The sequence below is a fragment of the Ammodytes marinus genome, assembly GCF_949987685.1.
Source record: "Ammodytes marinus genome assembly, chromosome: 23".
Lineage (NCBI taxonomy): Eukaryota > Metazoa > Chordata > Actinopteri > Uranoscopiformes > Ammodytidae > Ammodytes > Ammodytes marinus.
The window spans coordinates 8,261,459-8,285,563 of record NC_137227.1 but is presented as its reverse complement, the minus strand read 5'-3'; the positions used below and the strand labels follow the sequence as shown (position 1 = coordinate 8,285,563).

General features: G+C 40.5%; 1 protein-coding gene across 2 annotated transcripts; it reads left to right on the top strand.

Annotated features, from left to right (window-relative positions):
- Positions 1 to 6,193: 6,193 nt before the first annotated feature.
- Positions 6,194 to 24,105, top strand: LOC307268860 (RELT-like protein 1; the record flags this gene model as incomplete). 2 transcript variants are annotated; one of them, XM_080051638.1, is made up of 5 exons in its annotated part: positions 6,194 to 6,331; positions 14,622 to 14,828; positions 15,652 to 15,783; positions 18,705 to 18,776; positions 24,041 to 24,105. In XM_080051638.1, exons 1-5 carry the CDS (start codon positions 6,307 to 6,309, stop codon positions 24,103 to 24,105), a joined length of 501 nt encoding a protein of 166 aa, XP_079907764.1. In that variant the 5' UTR covers positions 6,194 to 6,306. The 2 variants fall into 2 exon arrangements, with proteins under 2 accessions (XP_079907764.1, XP_079907765.1); XM_080051639.1 differs by lacking the exon at positions 15,652 to 15,783.

The window sequence follows — 24,105 nt, the reverse complement described above, 5'->3', positions numbered from 1 at the left end:
GGCGACTTTTTAAAATAATAATCTGGATAAGATGTAATAGACAGTGAAGGAATGTTGTACCTCCTTTCTGTGGTGGAAGATGGCAGTGTTGTCTCTTCTGCCTCGTCTTCATTCTCAGACTGCAGTTCAGTTGCAGCTGAGACTGGAGAGTCAGCGGAGGGTGAAGCCTCCTGGAATCCAGCTTCACCAGACTCACACTCTGAGATGTCAACACTGGTGATAAAGGAAAACACAACACATTTTAACAACTTCATGTTAAATTGATAAATTCATTGTGCAGTTGTAGAACCTAAAATGAAGGGAGCACTTATTCATTTTCTAAGATGTAAGTCTAAGATGTAGACAGTGAATGAATCTCATACCTCCTCTCTGTGATAGAAGACGGCAGTGTTGTCTCTTCTGCCACGACTCCAGCTTCTTCACCATCTGACTCTGTGATGATGTCGGTTCTGGTGATAAAGGGAAAAACCACGAATGACAAAAAAATAAAAATAATAATCTTGTTGAAGTGATAAATGTATGGGGTAGTTGTAGTGAAGAACTGACTGACAAGAAACCTTAATTCATTTTCTAAAATGTATGTCATAGACAGTGAAGGAATGTCGTACCTCCTCTCAGTGTCAGAAGATGGCAGTGTTGTGTCTTCTGCCTGGTCTTCATTCTCAGACTGCAGTTCAGTTGCAGCTGAGACTGGAGTGTCAGTGGAGGGTGAAGCCTCCTGGACTACAGCTTCACCAGACTCACACTCTGAGATGGTGTCAACACTGGAGATAAAGAGAAACACAGAGGATATTATTCTCTTGTATGGGCCAGTCACAGTGAAGACGCTCAAAATTGTACTCAAGTGCTGCAGTGTCACAAATACTACAAATACTCTTTGACATAACTGCAGTAAATCACAGTTTACAAAAAACAAGTCATATTTTCTACTTTGTCATACAATATGAAAAAAAAACATTGAAAGTAGTTTTTTTCTTCTGTGAAGTGATGTGGTCTGATTTTTGTTTTCAGAAATAGTCAAATGTTAACTTAAGGACAGTCTAATGAACAGAAAACCATCTCCTACCTCGTCTCTGTGGTGGAAGATGGCAGTGTTGTGTCTTCTGCCTGGTCTTCATTCTCAGACTGCAGTTCAGTTGCAGCTGAGACTGGAGTGTCAGTGGAGGGTGAAGCCTCCTGGACTACAGCTTCACCAGACTCACACTCTGAGATGTCAACACTGGAGATGAAGGAAAACACAACACATTTAAGAAAAAAACGACTTTTTGCTAAAATGATAAATCAATTGTGCAGTTGTAGAACTTAAAATAAAGGGAGAACAAATTAATTTTCTAAGATGTATGTCATAGACAGTGAAGGAATGTTGTACCTCCTCTCGGTGTCAGAAGACGGCAGTGTTGTGTCTTCTGCCTCGTCTTCATTCTCAGACTGCAGTTCAGTTGCAGCTGAGACTGGAGTGTCAGTGGAGGGTGAAGCCTCCTGGACTACAGCTTCACCAGACTCACACTCTGAGATGGTGTCAACACTGGAGATAAAGAGAAACACAGAGGATGTTATTCTCTTGTATGGGCCAGTCACAGTGAAGACGCTCAAAATTGTACTCAAGTGCTGCAGTGTCACAAATACTACAAATACTCTTTGACATAACTGCAGTAAATCACAGTTTACAAAAAACGAGTCATATTTTCTACTTTGTCATAACATTGAAAGTAGTTTTTTTCTTCTGTGAAGCGATGTGGTCTGATTTTTGTTTTCAGAAATAGTAAAATGTTAACTTAGGGACAGTCTAATGAACAGAAAACCATCTCCTACCTCGTCTCTGTGGTGGAAGATGGCAGTGTTGTGTCTTCTGCCTGGTCTTCATTCTCAGACTGCAGTTCAGTTGCAGCTGAGACTGGAGTGTCAGTGGAGGGTGAAGCCTCCTGGAATCCAGCTTCACCAGACTCACACTCTGAGATGTCAACACTGGAGATAAAGGAAAACACAACAAATTTAAGAAAAAAACGACTTTTTGCTAAAGGGATAAATTAATTGTGCAGTTGTAGAACTTAAAGTAAAGGGAAAACATATTAATTTTCTAAGATATACAGTATGTCATAGACAGTGAAGGAATGTCCTACCTCCTCTCGGTGTCAGAAGACGGCAGTGTTGTCTCTTCTGCCTCGTCTTCATTCTCAGACTGCAGTTCAGTTGCAGCTGAGACTGGAGAGTCAGTGGAGGGTGAAGCCTCCTGGACTACAGCTTCACCAGACTCACACTCTGAGATGGTGTCAACACTGGAGATAAAGGAAAACACAACAAATTTAAGAAAAAAACAACTTCATGTTGAAGTGATAATGGAATTGTGCAGTTGTAGAACTTAAAATGAAGGGAGTACTTATTCATTTTCTGAGATTTATGTCTGAGATGTAGACAGTGAATGAATCTCATACCTCCTCTCTGTGATAGAAGACGGCAGGGTTGTCTCTTCTGCCACGACTCCAGCTTCTTCACCATCGGACTCTGTGATGGTGTCGGTTCTGATGATAAAAGGAAACAGCACAAATGAAAAAAATACATGATACATGTAGGCCTAGTCTACTGGGGCAGTTGTAGAGAATAAACCTCTTTCATTTTCAATTTCAATTCATCTTCTAAAATGTATGTCAGTGAAGGAATGTCCTACCTCCTCTCCGTGTCAGAAGACGGCAGTGTTGTGTCTTCTGCCTCGTCTTCATTCTCAGACTGCAGGTCAGTTGCAGCTGAGACTGGAGTGTCAGTGGAGGGTGAAGCCTCCTGGACTCCAGCTTCACCAGACTCACACTCTGAGATGTTGTCAACACTGGTGATAAAGGAAAACACCATAAATATAAGAATAAAAGCAACTTGCTGTTAAAGTTAAAAGCTTGTGAACGTTTATGGAGCATTTTTAGAGAAGAATTGAATATTAGGGGACGACTTTTTGAAATAATAATCTGGGTAAGATGTAAAAGACAGTGAAGGAATCTAGTACCTCCTTTCTGTGGTGGAAGATGGCAGTGTTGTATCTTCTGCCTGGTCTTCATTCTCAGGCTGCAGGTCAGTTGCAGCACTAAGTTGAGCCTCCTGGTCTTCATCACACAGAGACTCTGTGATGCTGTCCACTGCTCTGTTGGCTAGAACAACTAGCAGACATGTTATGAACAGTGAAGAGACCTGGTACCTTCTCTCTGGGGCAAAAGATGGCAGTGTTGTCTCTTCTGCCTCGTCTTCAGTCTCAGTCTGAAGTTCTGTTCCAGCTGAGACTAGAGTGTCAGTGGAGGGTGAAGCCTCCTGGACTACAGCTTCACCAGACTCACACTCTGAGATGGTATCAACACTAGAGATGAATAGAAACACATATGTTATTCTCCTGTAATGTGCAGTCACAGTGAAGCCAAGAGGGTGAACTACATGAACCAATGTAATGTGATCAGCTGAAACAGAAACAAATATTAAAAGCATCTCTTAACCTCGGTTCTGCAGCAGAAGTTGGTGGCTTTGTATCTTCTGCCAGGTCTACCACCACAGGAGTCTGCTGTTTGGTTTTCTGTCAGATATAAAGACATAAACCAAGTTAAATACATTTGAGACAGACGACAATAGCTGCACCAGTTTAGTCAGGGGGTTTTCATTTGCAACATTCAGCTCTGATAAACATACCCTCTTACAACAGGGCCATCTACGCCACCAGGAAACTTTCTTTGTGTTACCCCTCGGGCCTTCAGTTGGGAGTGAGACTGGGATGGCAGCTGGGACACTGGTAATCAAGAGAAAATATTGATTATTTAGATGTGTACTGTAGCCTAAATGACCTTAAATTAGATATTGAAACACGTTTTTAAATGACTTATGATAAACGGTGTGAGTGTGTATCAGTGTTGTGTAAAAAATGTGAATAAAAGCATTATATTACCTCTTTCTTGGGCTAGAGCTCTGCTCGTCTCCAGAGTCCTCATCATCTTGATATTGTTTCTGTTCAAAATGAATAAAATCAGAAATTATTAAATACGACAGACACATAGCAAGTCAAACCAACAGTTTAGAAAGCAAACTTTGCTGTGGTACCTTCTGTCGTCTGCAACAAGGGTAGCAAAACATACTTGCAGTGGTGGATAATAGGCTAAATAAAAGGCAATTAAGTTATGTTTGGGAAAGAACTTCTGTATCTGGCTGTGATATTGAAGGTCAGTTAGTGGAATGAGAATATCTGCTCCAGTGTGATCTTCCCTCAGAGTTTAGAATGTGGCCCATCATGACATCAGACGGAATCACATTATTACACTGATAGAATTTGAATAAATTAGAATGCAATAGGTTAAGACTTTTGTTTGTTTTTAAATCCAGACAGAAAAAAAATTATATTCAGGGATGTGATAAGTTTCATATACTGTTTGACAATGGCACATTTGGGTTATTTTTGATTTTCCAAAATCAGCTTTTCAATGAAATAAAAAATACCTAAAAACAATCAAGTGCTTCACCTACTAGGGCAGTTATACATTTGTGAATAATACATTTTTACTGGTATATAAGTTCAGAAGTCTCAAGTGAGACATACCAACAAATCATAACATTGTGCAAAATAAATTGGTTATTGCAGGCCACGAAGAAAGATATTGTGTTTACTTTTGTGTCAATGAATGTACACTCAATTGACTTACCTATTTGGATAATTCACTCCCCATTCCAGCCCAGTGGATCTTTGTGTCCTAAGGGCAACGCAAACTTTAGGAATTATCTCCCCCACTGATAGACGGATCTGAAATGACAGTTTTAACAAATGTTAGTTGGCATGACTCAGTTGCTGGTGACATCTAGAGATTGATCATAAACGCAGTAAATAAGAGTTGCTAGCTGACAAACACAAAAATATATATATATATATATATATATTCAATGCCATATGTAATACATCCCAAGTCCTTGTTCAAATCATACAATCAAGACATCCTTTAACAAGGTCACTTACTTCATGCACTAGTTACAAAAAACACAGATGGTAAAGGGTCCATACATAAAGCATAAATGTTTGAAATGTAATTTTGATGCTAAAGAAGACTCAATACAATCCGAGTCTAGCGGCTGTCATAGCTTAATTATAGCCTGAGCTAGCTTTGTTTCAACCCTGATTTTCACACGACGCTGAAGTTGGCATCCTTTCCACTAAGCTAGCTAGCTAGCTAGCTATAACAAATGAAACACGTTTTTTTTTAATTACATTCACACAAGACAACATACTTCCATATTTGACTTTCTTTTCTCTCCCTCTCCGTTTTCTTTTTCTTCACCTGAATGCCTGGATATTCTCATTATGAAGACATAGAAAAAGACCTGTGTCTCTTGATTTCTGTCCATCAGTCAGTTGCATGGGTCAGACTCAGTCATAGTACTTACCCCACTTCTTATTTCCCGCCTCCGAGACTTAGACTGGCGAGAGAAAAGGGTGCAAAGCTATTTCTTTGTTCTGTTGTTACCTCAAGGATGGAAAATTAAAAATGACCGCACTATTTTTTTTTCTTTTTTATTAAATATTATTTTATCTGAGGGAGACCAGCGCCCTCCAGGGTGTATGAACTATGTGCCGGTGCGTTATTAAATGTCTGAATTCATTGTTCATTTAGTATTTCATCTCATTTTATTCTTGCTTTTCTTAATATATTTTATATAATTTATTTATTTATTTTATTTAAATTACTCAACTTAAATGTTATCCTATTTTATTACTGTTATCTCTGCTCAAATTATGTTATCCTGTAATTGTGTTTATTGTGTGCTCGTCGTCACTGTAAATGAGGGAAACCTCAGTGTCTTTCGAGTGAAAATAAAGGTTATTGATTGATTGATTGATATATTTAATTTGACCAGATTACCAGTCTCTCGGTGTATGAACTGTTCTTAGCTATTATTCAAAAAAACACTCTGGGATGAAGGTATGCTGGTTTTGAGGTTTTTCCTTAAACGGAGACGGATGTAGTGGGACTGTAGTCATCTAGCTCCCCCTGCTGTGCTTTCTTTATATGTCCATGGCTGTGCTGTGCAGTGTGCAGCGCTCTCTGTTGGCGGGAGTAGCCTACCAATTTAATATCAGGGCGTTTCGGGCATGGACATATACAGAGGTTTCGGGGCGTATTTATAGGTCCATGGGCGTCTCCACTCTTTTAGAAAGAAGGAAATTCACCGCTGTCGTGTTTGTGAGAAGTCCCTCCCTTTAGTTTTACTTTGACCGCGGTGGCTGGTGATCGGAGCGTTTCAACGGCTTCCCGTCTACACATCAGCAGCACCTGGTAGCACCGGTCATTTCCATCAATGGCTGATTCAACCGGCACTACGCGTAAGTATCCAAACATATGTTATGTTTTCTTTTGCTGTTGTGGAAACGAAAAAGGGTTTGCATAGCAGTAGGCCTACTGACACTTTCTCCATGTCCTCCTCAGAAAGTCTGTTGTCATTTTAATAACCGCTCGACTTATAAATATGAAGTAACAGAGGCGCAATTGACGCCAAAGCGTTATGGAAACGCTTGAAAGAAAATTAAGTTTTACGAAGATACTGTGTGACATCCAAACTGCAAGATATGCAGCCAACGTATAGCAGGAAGGACAGGAAATCAAAATATAACCTACTATAATAGAAACTTTACAGGCTGCCTTTAGCCTCTGTACATTCACAACGGAACAGCAGTGTAAAAGGTGTAGGTGTTTAACTAAACTCGCTAAGCATGAAAGAAAAACTTAACTCGCTACGCATGAAAGAAAAACTGTCGCCTAGGTTAATACTTGTAACTCTGATTCAGTAGCCTAGTATTATAGGAAGTCAGCTCAGCCCATTCCACTGATTCGTTGTTTTGTTATTAACCTAAAGTTAAAAGATACAACAAGTCTTGTCTCTGGGTTGTACTGTAGCCTAGGCCTACTTATTGCTTTATATACAATAACTACGCTTTTTTCAAGATTTTAGCCCTTATTTATTCGGCAGGAAATTTGCATTTGGCTTATGTTTATAGGCCTATATAAATATACTGTGTGAGTGAGGGTCTGTGATTTTCAGTGAAGCAGCCAAAAGTCTTAAAAGGTCTAAATGCGATATTTGAAATGGAAAAGCAGCATGTCAGTCTAAAATCTTATTTAGTAGCTGTGGAAGTAGCCTATATTATCTGCTTGAAATGACATCTTTATAATGTTGACAGGAACCAGCTGCCCAGTTGTCATAATATTGGCGTAGCAAAAAAAGTAAACATCTCTATTTTCGTTTGCCCATTCATAATGAAGTATGTACTTAAACGGCCTTTACTTGGTAAGCAGTGTTTTATTGACTTTTTAAGATAAATATCTCACAATCGATGATGGATGTTTTACAGTTACACATCCTGTTGAAGGCCTTAGTCAAGTCTGTGGATATTATTTGAAATACAGCTCAGCCCGTTTATGTGAGCCAGCCAGCGTTCTTTTATAGTTCCATTGGCTGCTTTGGTTTTTTCCTTTATAACCTTTTAAGATGTTTCCATTTTCAAAAGGAGTCGATGTGGCTTGCAAAAAAGCCATGTCTGAATCCTCCTGCTCATTCAATGTTGACAAAGTTGTGCAGTCAGTTGTTTTGGTTTTACGGATACACTGACTCATGCAATATGTGTAGGCCTTTTAAGTGAATCTTTTATATACAGTCCATGGTGCTTGTACATGTCGTGTTTGCTGAATAATAACACAAGTGAGTTCACTGTTGACTGACTACCACTTTATTGAATGAATAGCAGCATCCAGAGTATAACGTGATCCACACTTCCCGTGCATCAGGCTAAACCTTCCCCAACACATAGGTTCCTATCACATTATTATTAATATTATTAAATAAGTGCAATAATACCACAGTACAAAATACAAGCATACTGTATGTCTGGGGATACTTTCTGCTCACTTCACAGCTGCTTCACATATAGACTTAAGCACTCGTCCAGGCGAGCCCGACCCTTAAGTTGTAAGCTCAGGAACTTTACTGTGTTCTAAGTCCCCTTCAAGAGGTCCCAAGGTAAATGTGAGGAGGTGACAAGATGATTAAAGTCATAAAGAAACATTTTTTGTCCAATTCTGGATACTTTCACCTCCTTAGCTCCGTGGGAAATCCTTTACATGAATCTTAAGGCGCTGATGTCCAAACATAAGAGTAAGACCTGTGCGGAGTCAGGCACATATCTTCCATTATGTTTATATTATACCACAGTCATACCATTATGTAATCTCTGTTTCTTCTTCTTCTCACATATTTGTACATTCACACATACCACCTGTTTATAACATGTGTATGTCTCAGATTCTCCTGTGTGTTCTTTTTCCTTACTTTTTGTTAGTTGCATTGATGAAGGGAGCCTGAGATTTTTTAAAGAATGTCATTGCCAAGGACTGTGCCTGTATTTTTTGCCAAAAACATTATCACACATCTCTAGAATGAAGCTGCTGGTAGCATTTTGGTCTGTTGCATTTAAGTAGCTTATCAAATAATTTAGTGAATTTATTGTCTACATACATAACATGGGAGTGGGCTCAGGAATGTTCATCATTTACCCGTTTGTTTTTCTATAACAGAAATACTGTAACTGGAGCTGTGACACTTTTCCCGTCAGGCTACTATTAATTATTTATTCTAAAGTTGTCTCAGTAAGAAGATCCTCTGCTGCAGCATCTTTGGGGATAATTAAGGGGCTATTTTCAAATCAAATCAGTTTTATTTGTATATATCCAATACATCACAAATAGACATTTGCCTAAGTGGGCTTTACATTCCATACAGTATGACACCCTGCCCTTAGACCCTTAGCTCGGCTGGTTCGTACACATGTAGTCCTGTTTGTCTCTCTATATCAATCCATTCAAATTGACATCCCTAACTTCCAACTTCTCAGTTTGCTGACTTTCTTTTGTGTAGCTATAGTCTCATTCTTCATTCAGGCAGAAATAAAAAATGTTCTGCTCACTGATCATCAGCATGCAACACCACGAGAATACAGTTTAGCACGCTAGCACGGCTAATAGTCAGGCTTCATGTGTTTTGGCATCATGTGTCCCATAGTGTGAGAGCTACGATGTGTCTCGAGATGTTTACTCCCCACTTCCGAATGACTCCGCAGTGTTGTAGAATCTGAAACGACCTGGTGTATGTCTATGTCTGATTTGTTTTGGCAGCTGCAGTGATTTCCTGAATATGAGGAAATGGTTGTGTGTGTGTCCACTGATAATCTGAAGCCTTTCCTCCATTTATACTCAGGATTGAGCTGAGTTCTCAGTTTCTGGCCTTGTGACATCAAGGCCACAAACTCTCACCCTTATGTGTTGACACAATGAAGTGAAACACTTTGCACTGCATGTTTACTACTATCACTCACTTTCTCAACCGTAGCTGTCAATCATCCCTGATTGACAGCTACGTAGTGTATAGTAATACTCATTCTCTATGGCTTGGGGGCTATAAAACAAAGCTCTGCTCTGAAGATGGATGTTTTTGTAAAATGGGTCTGTGAAGAAGAGGTTATTGACTAGTGGTCAATGAGGAGACGTCAAAACAGCCTCCATTTCCTCTGGCCCTCTCCTTCCCGAGATGAGTCAACAACAAAGGTGATTAATGCAGTTACATCTAGTTATAGATCGGATGACTGACTTAATTGGATCTCTTCCACTGGTAGGAAAGGATAACATACTTGCAGCCAATTCTGATATTCTGTTTTCAAAGATTTTTCTACACATTTCCCAAGAAATGACTGAAAAGGTTGGAAATTATATATATATGAAAAAAAAAATACAGCTCAGTTTTTGAGGTTGTTTTTCTTCTTCTTTCTTTCGATCGATCACACATCATCCCCACTCTTGTGCATTTTTGCAGAGATTGATTTGACATCATTTGGTGAGAGAGGCTGTTGCAGCAGAGACATGGCAGACAGAACTTCTCACAGCGTAGATCCTCATAAAACAGCAGGAAATGAAACTAGCAGAACAGTTATGGTGATGTATTATTCAGCCTGCACTTGGTTAAAGGGAGATTTCATTTGAAGGATTCGACACTGCACCCTGAAATACTTTGGGAATACCTGTTATCAGGGTGTAGACTAGTGAGAGTGTCATGAGACCCCTCAAAATTACTCGACACACAGCCATTAATGTCTAAAGTGCTGGCAACAAAAGTGAGTACACCCCTAAGTGAAAACGTCCAAATTCGGCCCGAAGTGTCAATATTTTGTGTGGCCACCATTATTTTTCAGCACTGCCGTAACCCTCTTGGGCATGGAGATCACCAGAGCTTCACAGGTTGCCACTGGAATCCTCTTCCACTCATTTATGACAACATCAATTGCTGGTGGATATTAGAGACCTTGCGCTACTCCACCTTCCGTTTGAGGATGCCCCACAGATGCTCAATAGGGTTTTAGTCTGGAGACATGCTTGGACAGGCCATAACCTTTACTCTCAGCTTCTTTAGCAATGCAGTGGTCGTCTTGAAGGTGTGTTTGGGGTCGTTATCATGTTGGAAGACTGCCCTGCAGCCCATCTCTGTGGTCTGATCGGACCAAGATAAACTTATTTGGTTCAGATGGTGTTAGAGGTGTGTTTGGGATCGTTATCATGTTGGAATGCGGCCCTGCGGCCCAGTTTCTGAAGGGAGGGGATCATGCTCTGCTTCAATATGTCACAGTACATGTTGGCGTTCAATGAACTGTAGATCCCCAGTGCTGGCAGCACTCATGCAGCCCCAGACCATGACACTCCCACCACCATGCTTGACTATAGGCAAGCCCCACTTGTCTTTGTACTACTCACCTGGTTGCCACCACACACGCTTGACACCATCTGAACCAAATAAGTTTATCTTGGTCCGATCAGACCACAGAGATGGGCTGCAGGGCAGTCTTCCAACATGATAACGACCCCAAACACACCTTCAAGACGACCACTGCATTGCTAAAGAAGCTGAGAGTAAAGGTTATGGCCTGTCCAAGCATGTCTCCAGACTAAAACCCTATTGAGCATCTGTGGGGCATCCTCAAACGGAAGGTGGAGTAGCGCAAGGTCTCTAATATCCACCAGCAATTGATGTTGTCATAAATGAGTGGAAGAGGATTCCAGTGGCAACCTGTGAAGCTCTGGTGATCCAGACCTGAACCCCATTTGAAGGATTCGACACTGCACCCTGAAATACTTTGGGAATACCTGTTATCAGGGTGTAGACTAGTGAGAGTGTCATGAGACCACTCATCTTTGGGAGGTCCTGTTGAATTAGAATGATACAGTATTAACAGTCAAAACAAACCTGCCTTTCTTCTTTTCTTCATTCTTAGTGGACGTTTTTTAACATCCATTCTTCAATATGATAGCATAACTAGGTCGTTTGTTCAGTTAACAAAACAAGGCAAACATCTCAAAGTTTGTTATATAAATAATTCAATTTATATGAATTGTCTTTCGTGGTTCCTGCCTCTCATATTTGAAGATTTGTTGTTTTTCTATCATTGTATATTCAATATTTTTAGTTTTTGGACTGTTGCTAGGATTAAAAAAAAAAAGAAGTCACCCTTTGCTTAGGAATATAAACGGTCGCCCCAAAAAGTTGGGCCTCTGTGATGACTGCATCCAGGAAACCACTCAAGCAGGTGGCTGCTCAGTGATGGTATGGGCCGGTATTCATTATGGAGGAAAAAAACTATTGGTGGTGCTGGATGGAAACTTCAACACCTCCCACAAGCATGAAGGCTCTGGGAACAACTTGCTACAACAGAGAAATGGATCGCTAGTTCAAACTTTTGGATTTTAACTCTCGGTTCCTGTTTTTTTCACATCCGTATCCAGCCAGCCCTATTTATAAACCTCACAAATCTGTGGCAATAGTGTCTCACCAGAGCTTACTGAAGCCACACAAGTCTATTTGATTTGTAAGTCATTCTATGGCATTGTAGTGCATGAATCCACACCTGCTGGTGTTGTGTGCACGTGTCTCAGACATCGACTCTCATCTCTCTGAGGAATTTAATTATGGCTGCAGCTGTGGTTGCTAGGAGAATTATGACTCAAAACCTCATGAAGGACTTCCATGTTAGACCTATTCTGACAGTCTCTAGTCTTCTCTCAATGCATCTAATATATATGGGTCCACACTCCACACACAGTGAACACACAGACAGACACACAGCAGTCGCTCACAGGACGGTAAACAGACAATGGGGTTTATCAGTGTGTTTTCAGTTCCGATGCACCAGGACACAAGCACAATGGACAAATGCCTGCATGCATTAGGAAGGCACGTGGTTCGGTAGGCCAGATACGCACTTACACGCTTAACCGTTACAAAAATTGCATCAACTCTGGATTTGATTACGCTTCAAACCATGATCGTACCCTGCCTGTCTCTCAGTCTCTCTCCCTGGCACACACACACACACACACACACACACACACACACACACACACACACACACACACACACACACACACACACACACACACACACACACACACACACACACACACACACACACACACACACACACACACACACACACACACACACACACACACACACACACACACAGGAAACCAGACAAAAGCCCTCTTGTGTGTTGGTGCTGGAATGCCTCACGTGGTGCTCCGACAGCAGGAGCAAGGGGAGCTCTCTCGCCCTAAAGCTGACCCAGGTCACTGTCTGTCTCTTTGACCTCTTGGTCAGGCTCAAGACATTAGGTCCAACATGTAAACTGTCATATATAAACATGAGAATGGGCAGTCTAGTCATGTAAACAATGTAACGAGGGCAATAGAATTAAGGGTTGAAATTCTTCATATTTTCTAACCGATTGGAAAAGAACTTATTAGGTATTCCGAGAAAAGATTTGTCATTGAATTCCTTTTTGCAGGATGCTCCTTCTCAAACGTAAATTGAATATCTTTGGCCGTTGGACTGTTGCTCGCCTGGTCAAAACAAGAGAAAGTTAGGTTGTCTTGTTCCAGGCCTTTGGCTGTGTCTATTCACTGTTGGAGTCCTGATGGGTCTAAAGTCCAGTGTGTTCTGTGTAGGTGGATGGGCAGATGGGAGAGGGAGAGGTGAAGCCCCCTCTAGAGTGATAATGTTTATAGCCTTTGTGTTCTTCTTGCTGCTATCAGTCACTGTAAAAAAAAAGACTACATGTAGCCGGAGCATTTTTTCTTCATGACTTTTAATGATAACCTTGCATCAGGAGTGTTGCAGTTATGGACCTTTGATGTGTTTTAATAACGAAAGAGGAAACACTGGCTTATGGGGGACCCTTGTAAAAGTGTCTTTCATCAGTCCTTCCCTCACATTTCTTGTTTGAGGTTTATCTTGCCTTTTCACTCTCTCTGCCTCTTAAATTAAATTTGTCCTCAGAGCAGTTAGCGGGGCAGAGACAGCAACAGACTCCACTGATCCAGGAAATGGAACATGAAAGCTCTGTCATGTTGCAGCTGATGGCATTTAAATCCCCTCAGCTGCTTGGCCTGGACCGTGGACCCTCACGCTCACTGTCCACATATCAAGTTGCCATCAAGGGCGTTGTAATGACGATCCACTAGCGGTGTGAATCTTTTGGAATCCTGTGATTAGATTCCGATAATAAAAAAAAAAATGTAAAGATATTTTTTTTGGCATTTTTATGCAGTGTAGGGACAGAGTTGAAATGGGCCAGAGAGGGGAGTGACATGCAGAGGTCGACCGCGGGCTGGAATTGAACCCGGGTCCGCTGCTGGCCAAGGCCCATGGGGGGGACGCCCTACCAACTGAGCTAAGGGCGCCCCCCGATTCCGATTCTTGAGGTCACAATTAAAATTGATTCTCGGTTCAAAAATCGATTTCTCTATTCAGTTCAAAGGACGGGATTTCAGGATCTAGTAATACCCCTCTCCCACCGACACAAAATCGGGAACCAGTTCTTTGGTTTTCCACCGCCAGAGAATCGGTGCCAGGCCAGAAAAACTGGCTGATCTGGAACTGTGAACCATTTACGTCAGGGGCCGGGGGAGGGATTATCCTCCTGACCATCCAAAACTTTATATCTGCCATATTTAAAAACACCGCTACTACGAGACATAAACTGAACATAATTGAGAGGCAAACTGTCTAAAAATAAGACGTATCCACCGCTGTGTTTGTGCTTAAAGCTAGCGCTTGCTTGAGCGTAAGCCGAAAAAGTGGCAACGTCGGGGACGCACAGAGACATTTACAGTGATTTCATGACTCGGCTGTATATCTATGGTGGCTCTCTAGGCAGTGGAAAGACGAACTGGTCCGTACGGCCCCAGAACTGGAACCTGGTTCCTGTTGAGGCGTCCACTATCTGCATTTTAGTCTATTTCAATGTAAAGCTTGTAATGCATGTAGGTTTAAGGAAAGTCAACAATAACGGTGGCAGCAAAATACATAGATTAACAAATTTACTCTTGTTTATCTTTTTTTTTTCAAAGGAAAAAATCAATTCAAAATCGCAGAACACAAGAATTGCGATTTTTTTTTCACATGAATCGTTTTTGTTTTCACTGAAGCCTATGATCCGCTGTTTTGTTTTGTCTGTGTGTCCTCCTGTCGCAAAACAATATTTAAAATGACCGTGTGTCTCCCTCTCTCCATGGTTCCAGCGGATCACACTACCACTAAAGGTGAAGGCAGCACAGTGGCGGAGAACCCAGAGTACATAGCCTTCATCCTGCTGCCTGTCTTCTTCCTGCTCGGTCTGCTAGGCGTGGTCATCTGTCACGTGTTGAAGAGGAAGGGATACCGCTGCACCACCGAGGGAGAGGAGGAGGACTGTGAGGAAGGCCTGAAAGATCTGGAGCAGGACCCAGGTAAGGAAGGAGTCAGTCCAGGTGGCTTTAACAAAAAAAAAAAAGGTTTTGAAATAACAGGGTCCACCGCAGGGTCTTAAAAAAAAGCATTGAATTTGAAGAAGGCCCTTGAACAAAGCACTGTGAGTGGCCTTTTGTCTGAATTGTGCTTTATAAATAAACTTGCCTTACACACTTTTTTAGTGTTAGTTCCAAATTCAGTTAGTTTTAGTTGACCATTTTGATCGTTGTAATACAATGAGGTTGAGTATCTGGGCCTAGCTCTCTGCAGTCAATGGGATTGTGATGCTATTTGTCAATGGGAACTTGAGGCAGAATAAATGTTTTCAGCTAGTGGTCGACTTGTCTCTGTATGCGTTTTTTTCCCCATTTCCCCGAAGAGATGTTGACATTCAAGTTCAGTGATGGTGCACTGATGCTCTCACCTGCCTTCTAATACTAACAGGCCTGCACTACATTCCTGAATCTAATGAGTTTGGTGTGTGCCAGGTACAGTAGGTGAGGAAAAATGTGTCCATTTGGATAAGAATAGACTTCTTGTGTGTTGTGAATAGCCTTTCTTTCCACCCCCGAAAACCAGCAGCAATTGCTCACTATTTCTGAATGTCTCATGCTATATTAAAACTTACTGTACAATATGTCAGAGCTTGTTTAAAGGAATAGTCGTCTATTTGATACACTGTCACCTAAGAAGTGAAGAGATGAATCTTCTGAAAACCCAAGTGGGATCACAAACATACACAGAGAAATCCCCCTCAGCGGTTTGTATAAGGCCATCTACACAGGTACAAACAGGTTTTCCCTCCTTTCCTTTTTTTGCAAGGATATAAGGATTTGGAAAATCTCTGTGTCAACAGAAGAAGGCCAAAACCCAACTTAGATTCCGCCAAGACCATACCAAACCAACAGGTCTATTCAGCCTATTCAAAAATGTATTGCTGGATGAGAGAGCAAGGTAAATGCTAACCTTACCTGTTGCTTTGATACAGACAGTTTCATTTAGAACCAGCAGGACTCTTGACACAAATATGAAGGTGATGTCACATTTGTATACCCATGTATGTGTGGACATGGCCTAAGACAAGTCATGGTGCGGTGATATACTGCCAGCTCTCTCACCATTGTGTTGGTGAGCTACTGTCTTATCTCAGCAATACTCCTCTATTGTCTGTGTGTCTCTCTGTGGAGTGGAGGAGGCCAATAGAAACCAGGAAGACGTTTTATCTGACTCAGCTAGGGACGTGTTAAGTGAAGCGAAAACAGAAATTAATTCCCCCGAATTTCCCTCAGCTCATAATAATAAAGCTTGATTGCCTTGAGTTTGGTGTATGTGATGATTTTTTTATTTTTTATTTTTTTTGCCCCTCAGAGAATACAATTTACTTTGTGAACTTTAAGCATATTGGAACTACAAAGTTTTGGCACGTACTTAGGGTCCATTTGCCACTACAGGCTCCAATCAGGTGGGGAAAAGTCACGGCCTGCATAAAAACAGTTACTTGTATAGATTTGAAATATTGTTTTTTAAACACGTTCAAAATGCTAAATAAAATTAATTAGCAAAATAATCTCGTGGCAGTTAAAGAAGTCCTCTTGTTTATCCACCAAATGACAAAAGATTTAGTCTGAGGGGGCACGAAAAAAATGCAGTATTAAGACCACCTCTGTGTGTCACGTTACGTTTTGAGAGAGAGAGAGAGAGAGAGAGGGAGGTCAGTGCTTTGTGAATCCCGTTGGCCTCACTTACACTGGGTTGTCCTGGGAAAATGTCAGAGTAATGGAAAGAATGAACTGTTTACACCATGCTGCCAAGACCCCTGGCTCCCACTCATATGTTATCGTACAAATGGACCCTCTCGTCAGCTTTCCTCTCGCCGGCATATCATGTTTCTTTTATCTCCCCCTTGTTTGACCAAAACCTTGACACCCCCGGCCCATTGCTTTTAGCACAGGAGGAAAAGGATAGGCCAACCAAGCTGGTTTCTCTTGTGGTGTCAATGTGAACTCCCTGTCAGCTGCACAATTATTCATCTGCGCGTGAGGGTTTTTCCCTGCTGCCTCCAATGCGTGTACTGTGGGGCCCAACCCTTTTTTTTTTAAACCTACGTCAGGACAAAAGAGCAGGAAACAAAAAAAAACATTGCTTGTGTGTTCTGACCTCACTCAACTCATTCAAGTCAATCCATTATTTCTATTGTTTGGCAGTGATCAGGTTTCAGTGTATCTTTCTTTTCTCTGTCTGTGTCTTTCAAACACTTCTCTTACGTTGTGAGCAACTCCCCTATCATTGTGCAGGTTTAAACGGGATTAAAGGGATAGTTCAACATTTTTTTACATTTACCTCACTCTTTGGGCTCAAGAGAAGGCAACAGAAACCATTCCTGTAATTGTGCATGCATTTTTGATATAGAAATAGGCAAAGTTTGCTCATCCAGGTTAGTTTAGCTCAAACACTGGTAGTCAAGGGGAGCAGGTTAAAAGGTACACCTTACAACATCACTAAACGCTCCTGTCTGTATGTAGAAACATATACATACAGGAAAGAATTGAAATATTCCTTTAAGATCAGCCATGACATAACAGATGAATTTCCCCTTAATTGCCGAAGAAGCATTATGTTAATCGGTTGTGAGGAAAAGGAAGCAATCGACAGGAGGCTCTAGGAAGTTCCTTGTAAGGGCGTGTGCTGAGTTCAGAGGTTTAGATAGATAACATGTTTTCTTGAGGAAGACTGCTAACGATTGTACATTCATATGGAACTGTGTAATACTGATCACATGACATGAGTGTAAGAGAGGCTAAATGAAATATCACAATAGTTGACAACAAATGAAACAATACCTATATTCATAATGTTATAACAAAGTTCAGTATTTTCTTGATTTTTTTTTTACTAGCCTGTATACACGTACATCTAAATAGCTTAACGAATACAATTACCTTAAAATAATTATAGATTGGCCTATTTATGTTTGCCCTTTATGTCTTGATGTTCATATTGTGAAATTAATCTGTAGACATTGATATCAAAATAGGAAAGGCCACAACAGAAAATGACCAATGATTATCTCAAGCTCAGAGACATCCTACTTGCCAACATTGTATTCACATTCATTAAATGTTTAGTAATGTCAAGACCAAAACGGTAGAGGCATTTGTTGTTCAAAACACTCAAGAAATGCTGGGCGCTGCCATAAAGCTGCTGCTATCAAGATGTTTTTATTATAACAATGGTTTAACAGTGGACCAAACTCTCCTTACCAATTACAGACAGACAGACAGACAGACAGACAGACAGACAGACAGACAGACAGACAGACAGACAGACAGACAGACAGACAGACAGACAGACAGACAGAGTTAGGGACCAGCTGCTCTATGTAGTGGATAAAGAAACAGATATTCCCCTCAGGAGTTGGTGGAAACCAGAGCTAAAAGGAGAGGCATTTTTTTTCTCAAATATTCTGGATTTGTAAATGGCCAAAAGGCTTTACATTGTGATGTTAGGTCAGTTTGTGTGTTGGAAGCTGGTTGCAGTGCCCCCATGTGGCCAAAGCATTGAATTCAATGCAAGTTTAGGACACCAACACAAAAAAGCAATTTTTATATTATAGTTAATATTTTGACAGACAATATCTACTCTCATATCACAATATAAGTTTTATATCAACATATTACCAAGGTGCAGTCTTTTTGAACAGGCAAATACATGTGCGGGTTTCCATTGAAAATCATCTTTTGCATTCCTGATCCAGTTAAACAGTACATTATTTCACTCATTTCCTCTTCAATTATGATTCATGGACATCATTAAACACTTATTGCAACACTTTGTAATGCAGGTATTTATTTTTTATTTTTGTTTCCCTCTTCCAGACAACAACGACACCTTCAGTGAAAACAATGACACGGTGGGACAGATTGTCCACTACATCATGAAAAATGAAGGTACGTGTCCCAATGCATTAAGATGACAAAACGCAGATTGAATTTGTTTTGACAGGTCCATTGTTATACTCATGTCATCTCATGTCATGACTCATGGGTGTGTGTATATGTTTGACTCAGGAATGAGGATCTATAAGTAGCCACTGCATGCAACTTTAAAGGTGCACTATGCAGAGCCTGCAGTTAGTTTACAAAACATATTTTCTCTAATTATAATTCTTAGAATTGAATAATTCTATCACCATAAATCAAAACTAAATTATCTTGAGGCGCCTGGAACCAAACGTAAGTCTAGGATATGTTTGTGAACCAAACTGTGGGCCCTGCTGCTATAAACAACAACAACAACAACAGTCAAACAGTGAGCTTTCTAACTTCAAACAGTGTTCCAGGGATTACATTCCCCTCTTGGGAAAGTGTGTTCATTCAGTTACGAGATTATACCTTAGAAAAAATGTTAATTTCTCTAACACACCTTAGGTCACATAGTGCACCTTTTTAAGAGGCATTTATAAAGGTATGGATTACGCAACATGTTTGATTATATCACTGTTTCCCTTTTCAAGTCACAAGGAGCCTTTTAAACTGTCATTTCATTATTATTACATTATTCCTGTTAATTGAAATAATTTCCCCCGAGCTGGAACATTGACTTCTGTTCATCATAAACCACAGCCTCTCTACCTGATAACCTGAAGTAATTGCTTTTTCTTTGTTCAGCGCAGTCCCTAAGTAACATAACAGGTTAGATAACGATCAGGGCCTCTATTGTGTCAAATACAATCATCTTGATTAGAATACACATGTCTTTTCCTGATAGTGTTTCCCACAGTTCTACTGAAACCCGGCTGTTTATTCTATTTATGGGTGTGTTACTTTGGTTTTGAAAGTAGAAAAGGGAAGGGGTAGCTGTTTGTTGAAAGAGTTACTGGGTAAAAAAGATATAACATTTGCCTTTCATTTTAGGAGTCCATAAACTGTAAACTGTAGATATATTGTTTCTCAATACACAGCAGGCCATTTGAGCAATCATTTTACCATATTCCATGTTTTTTCGAGGTTCTATGGTTAAATCAACCAGAGCAAAGATTTATTTCTGAGGTTGTAAAGACAAGTCTGGATGTGTTACAGCAGGAGAGCTGAGAACTGAGCAAAAAAAAAAAAGTGTTTTAAAAACAAAACAGAAAACCTTACCCAGGCAGAAAGAATGTGAAGAGGAAGACAATGATCCTGTAGGAGATTAGAACTGTCATTTCTACTGTGTAGTATATGCCATGCCAACTGTTTAGGTTAAGTGTAGTGCAACAATCTGAAACCGTAGCTCTACATCTCACTCTAGTCTCTCTCACTAACATAGTCCAGTAGTTGTCAAGCACTTTAACTTCTCTTGCTATATACACACACAGGTACTAAATGACAGCAGCAGAATAACACTGTGTCTTAATTGGACAAGTTGGCATAATACTGCACATTATTTAACACTTGATGTCCTTCTACCTGCTTATGAATACATTATACAATCTTATAAAGCATTTATTATGTTTTGAAATGGCTTTAAGATTGATAATAAATATGGGGATTGAAAGGAAGGGTTACCTCTGATTGTTTATGAATATTAGGTTATACCCCTCCAAAGACACTCACATCTGATTCCTATTTCTTAAAACGTTATTGTCTTTTTTTCTCTTTGAATAACTAAAGATAAAATAAACAAACTATCTTCTTGGATCAATTTTACCTGACAAATGATGCCTGTGCAAGTTACAGTATCTCACAAAAGTGAGTACACCCCTCACATTTATTAAAATATTTCATAATATCTTTTCATGGGACAATACTGAAGACATGACACTTTGATACTATGTAAAGTAGTCAGTGTACAGCTTATATAACAGTGTAAATGTACTGTCCCCTCAAAATAATTCGACACACAGCCATTAATGTCTAAAGTGCTGGCAACAAAAGTGAGTACACCCTTAAGTGAAAACGTCCAAATTCGGCCCGAAGTGTCAATATTTTGTGTGGCCACCATTATTTTTCAGCACTGCTGGAATCCTCTTCCACTCATTTATGACAACATCAATTGCTGGTGGATATTAGAGACCTTGCGCTACTCCACCTTCCGTTTGAGGATGCCCCACAGATGCTCAATAGGGTTTTAGTCTGGAGACATGCTTGGACAGGCCATAACCTTTACCCTCAGCTTCTTTAGCAATGCAGTGGTCGTCTTAGAGGTGTGTTTGGGATCGTTATCATGTTGGAATGCGGCCCAGTTTCTGAAGGGAGGGGATCATGCTCTGCTTCAATATGTCACAGTACATGTTGGCATTCAATGAACTGTAGATCCCCAGTGCTGGCAGCACTCATGCAGCCCCAGACCATGACACTCCCACCACCATGCTTGACTATAGGCAAGCCCCACTTGTCTTTGTACTACTCACCTGGTTGCCACCACACACGCTTGACACCATCTGAACCAAATAAGTTTATCTTGGTCCGATCAGACCACAGAGATGGGCTGCAGGGCAGTCTTCCAACATGATAACGACCCCAAACACACCTTCAAGACGACCACTGCATTGCTAAAGAAGCTGAAAGTAAAGGTTATGGCCTGTCCAAGCATGTCTCCAGACCTGAACCCTATTGAGCATCTGTGGGGCATCCTCAAAAGGAAAATGGAGGACTTAAGGTCCCTAATATCCACCAGCTCCTTGATGTCGTCATGAATGAGTGGAAGAGGATTCCAGTGGCAACCTGTGAAGCTCTGGTGATCTCCATGCCCAAGAGGATTAAGGCAGTGCTGGAAAATAATGCTGGCCACACAAAATATTGACACGTTGGGCCCAATTTGGACATTTTCACTAAGGGGTGTACTCACTTTTGCTGCCAGCACTTTGGACAATAAATGGCTGTGTGTTGAGGTTTTTTGAGGGGACAGTAAATTTACACTGTTATATAAGCTGTACACTGACTACTTTATCAAAGTGTCATTTCTTCAGTGTTGTCCCATGAAAAGATATAATGAAATATTTGGAGAAATGTGAGGGGTGTACTCACTTTTGTGAGATACTGTAATGTTTGTGTGAGTATTGATGCCCAAACCGTATTGACTAACATGTGACACCTGAAGGCAGCATTGTACCGTGTGTGTGAGGGTGTCTCACGAGGCCAACTGATTGATCACTGTTCTCGTGGTGACATCTGTGACTCACCCTCACATTGTCAGTCGGATGACACAGCTTGCTTCAGGACATTTTACTCATTACATAACAACAACACACTGCCGTATAGACAGCACTGTTTGAACCCACATCATGTATGAACGCTTTATTACGGGCTACTTCCAGTTTTTCATGGAAATAATTGTCTTGAACCGGCAGTATTCTTTATAGCTGAGAAAAAGGCTGCCATCTACAGATAATGTTAAAGTCATATTGCGTAGGTCTGAATATTATACCTTTTTAATTCTTTATTCTCTTCTCTATTACAGAAATCAAATATTTCTGAAAGTTTATAGTAAGTAGTTTAGTTTGGTTGCTATCCTTGAAATGCTTTATGTATGTTTTTCTTTTTTCACACCACATTGCATTGTGTTTGAAAGGCTTAAGTAGCCCATATCTACACCAAAACCTGTTGGATTGATAATGATTTAAAGCTTCCTGCAGTCAAGTCAACTTCATTACAGCTGCTGCATCACAATATCTACATTTGGCTTGGAATAAAATAAACAATAAAGTGGGTTGAATTTGTTAAAAGCCCCTGGAAAAAAACAGATTATTATCAATAATATTTATTTCGGTTCTGATTAAATAGGCAAATGAAAAGTTAAACATTTTCGAAAGTATTCAAACTGAAAAATAATTTCTATCACGACCGTGTGAGTGTGGTTTGATTGAGAATTGCCCGGCGACATAATTAACAAGCCCACCTCATAGTCATAAAATTGGGATTCCAGTCCTGATTGGTTCACATCCGCATGCGACTGAGTCCTGCCCCCTCTTCTGAAAATGGTGTGTTCAAGTACCAAAAAAAGAAAAAAAGAATCTGTGTTAGTTTAGAGTTGACCTGTTACTCCTACATTTACCTCCATGAGTCATCTCGGTGTCTCGCTACATCTCCCCCCTTTTAGTCCAAAGGTATGCAGTGCACGCATTTCTTTATCTGTTGTACACTATGTGCATCAGGGCCTTAGGGAAATCCATCTCTGGGCTCAAATGATGTAAATCTATATCTGTTGTTGCCACGTTGTCTGGGAGCAGGAGCACACACACACACACACACACACACACACACACACACACACACACACACAAACACAAACACAACACACACACACACACACACACACACACACACACACACACACACACACACACACACACACACACACACACACACACACACACACACACACACACACACACACACACACACACACACACACACACACACACACACACTCTACAAGGGTCAGAATGTTATAAGTTGTTGGGCTTGTCAGTACTTTTTAAAAATGTGTTATGCCATACTGTCCTCTCCTTAATGTGATATAAATGACACCATTTTAATAGGTACCTGTCATTTAATGATTATTTTTTTTCCGAACCTGACTATGTAAATGTGTAGCAATCTTTATGCTGTAGTAGGCTATTAAAAAACAAATGTGTGGGCATTATTATAATGTCTCATTGATAACAAGTTAATCTTTTAATAAATTCCCTATTGGCTGAATTCCTATTCACAGAGATTAATAATACTATACAGTATTTTGTATATTATCACCTAGGATCTAGGGCTTATATTTATAGGCTACTGTTTTTTTTTGTTTTTTTTTAACATGTTATTTAAATGTGAGTCTGTTCCCCAGAAAATCTGCCTTTGCCAAGTTCCTCTCCTTAAAGTTCAGTCCCTAAAACTTTCCTACGCCATCTTTCTGAGTTTGTTTGCTGCTTTAAAAGCTTTTTGTTTTTGGTTGTGGCTTGTCACATTCCCCCTGAGGCGGTTGTTGTGTTTTTCTAATTACTCTAGAAGTAATTGTGCGTTCTGTGATTGCATGTGATCCATTTAATTGTGTTAAGGAAGTGAAAATCTGTGGTAGCCATCTTTCAATAAGCGCTCTGCTTTTGAAGTCACTGAAGCGTTTCTTCTCGCTAATTCCAAACACTCCTTTTTATCTCCCCCCTCCTCTTCTTCTCATCCTCACCCTGTACTGGTCTCTCTCTCTCTCTCTCTCACCCCGTCTCTCTCTCTCTGTCCTTTTCCAGCAAACTCAGACGCCCTGAAAGCCATGGTTTACGATCACAACAACAGCATTGATTCTGAAGGGTAA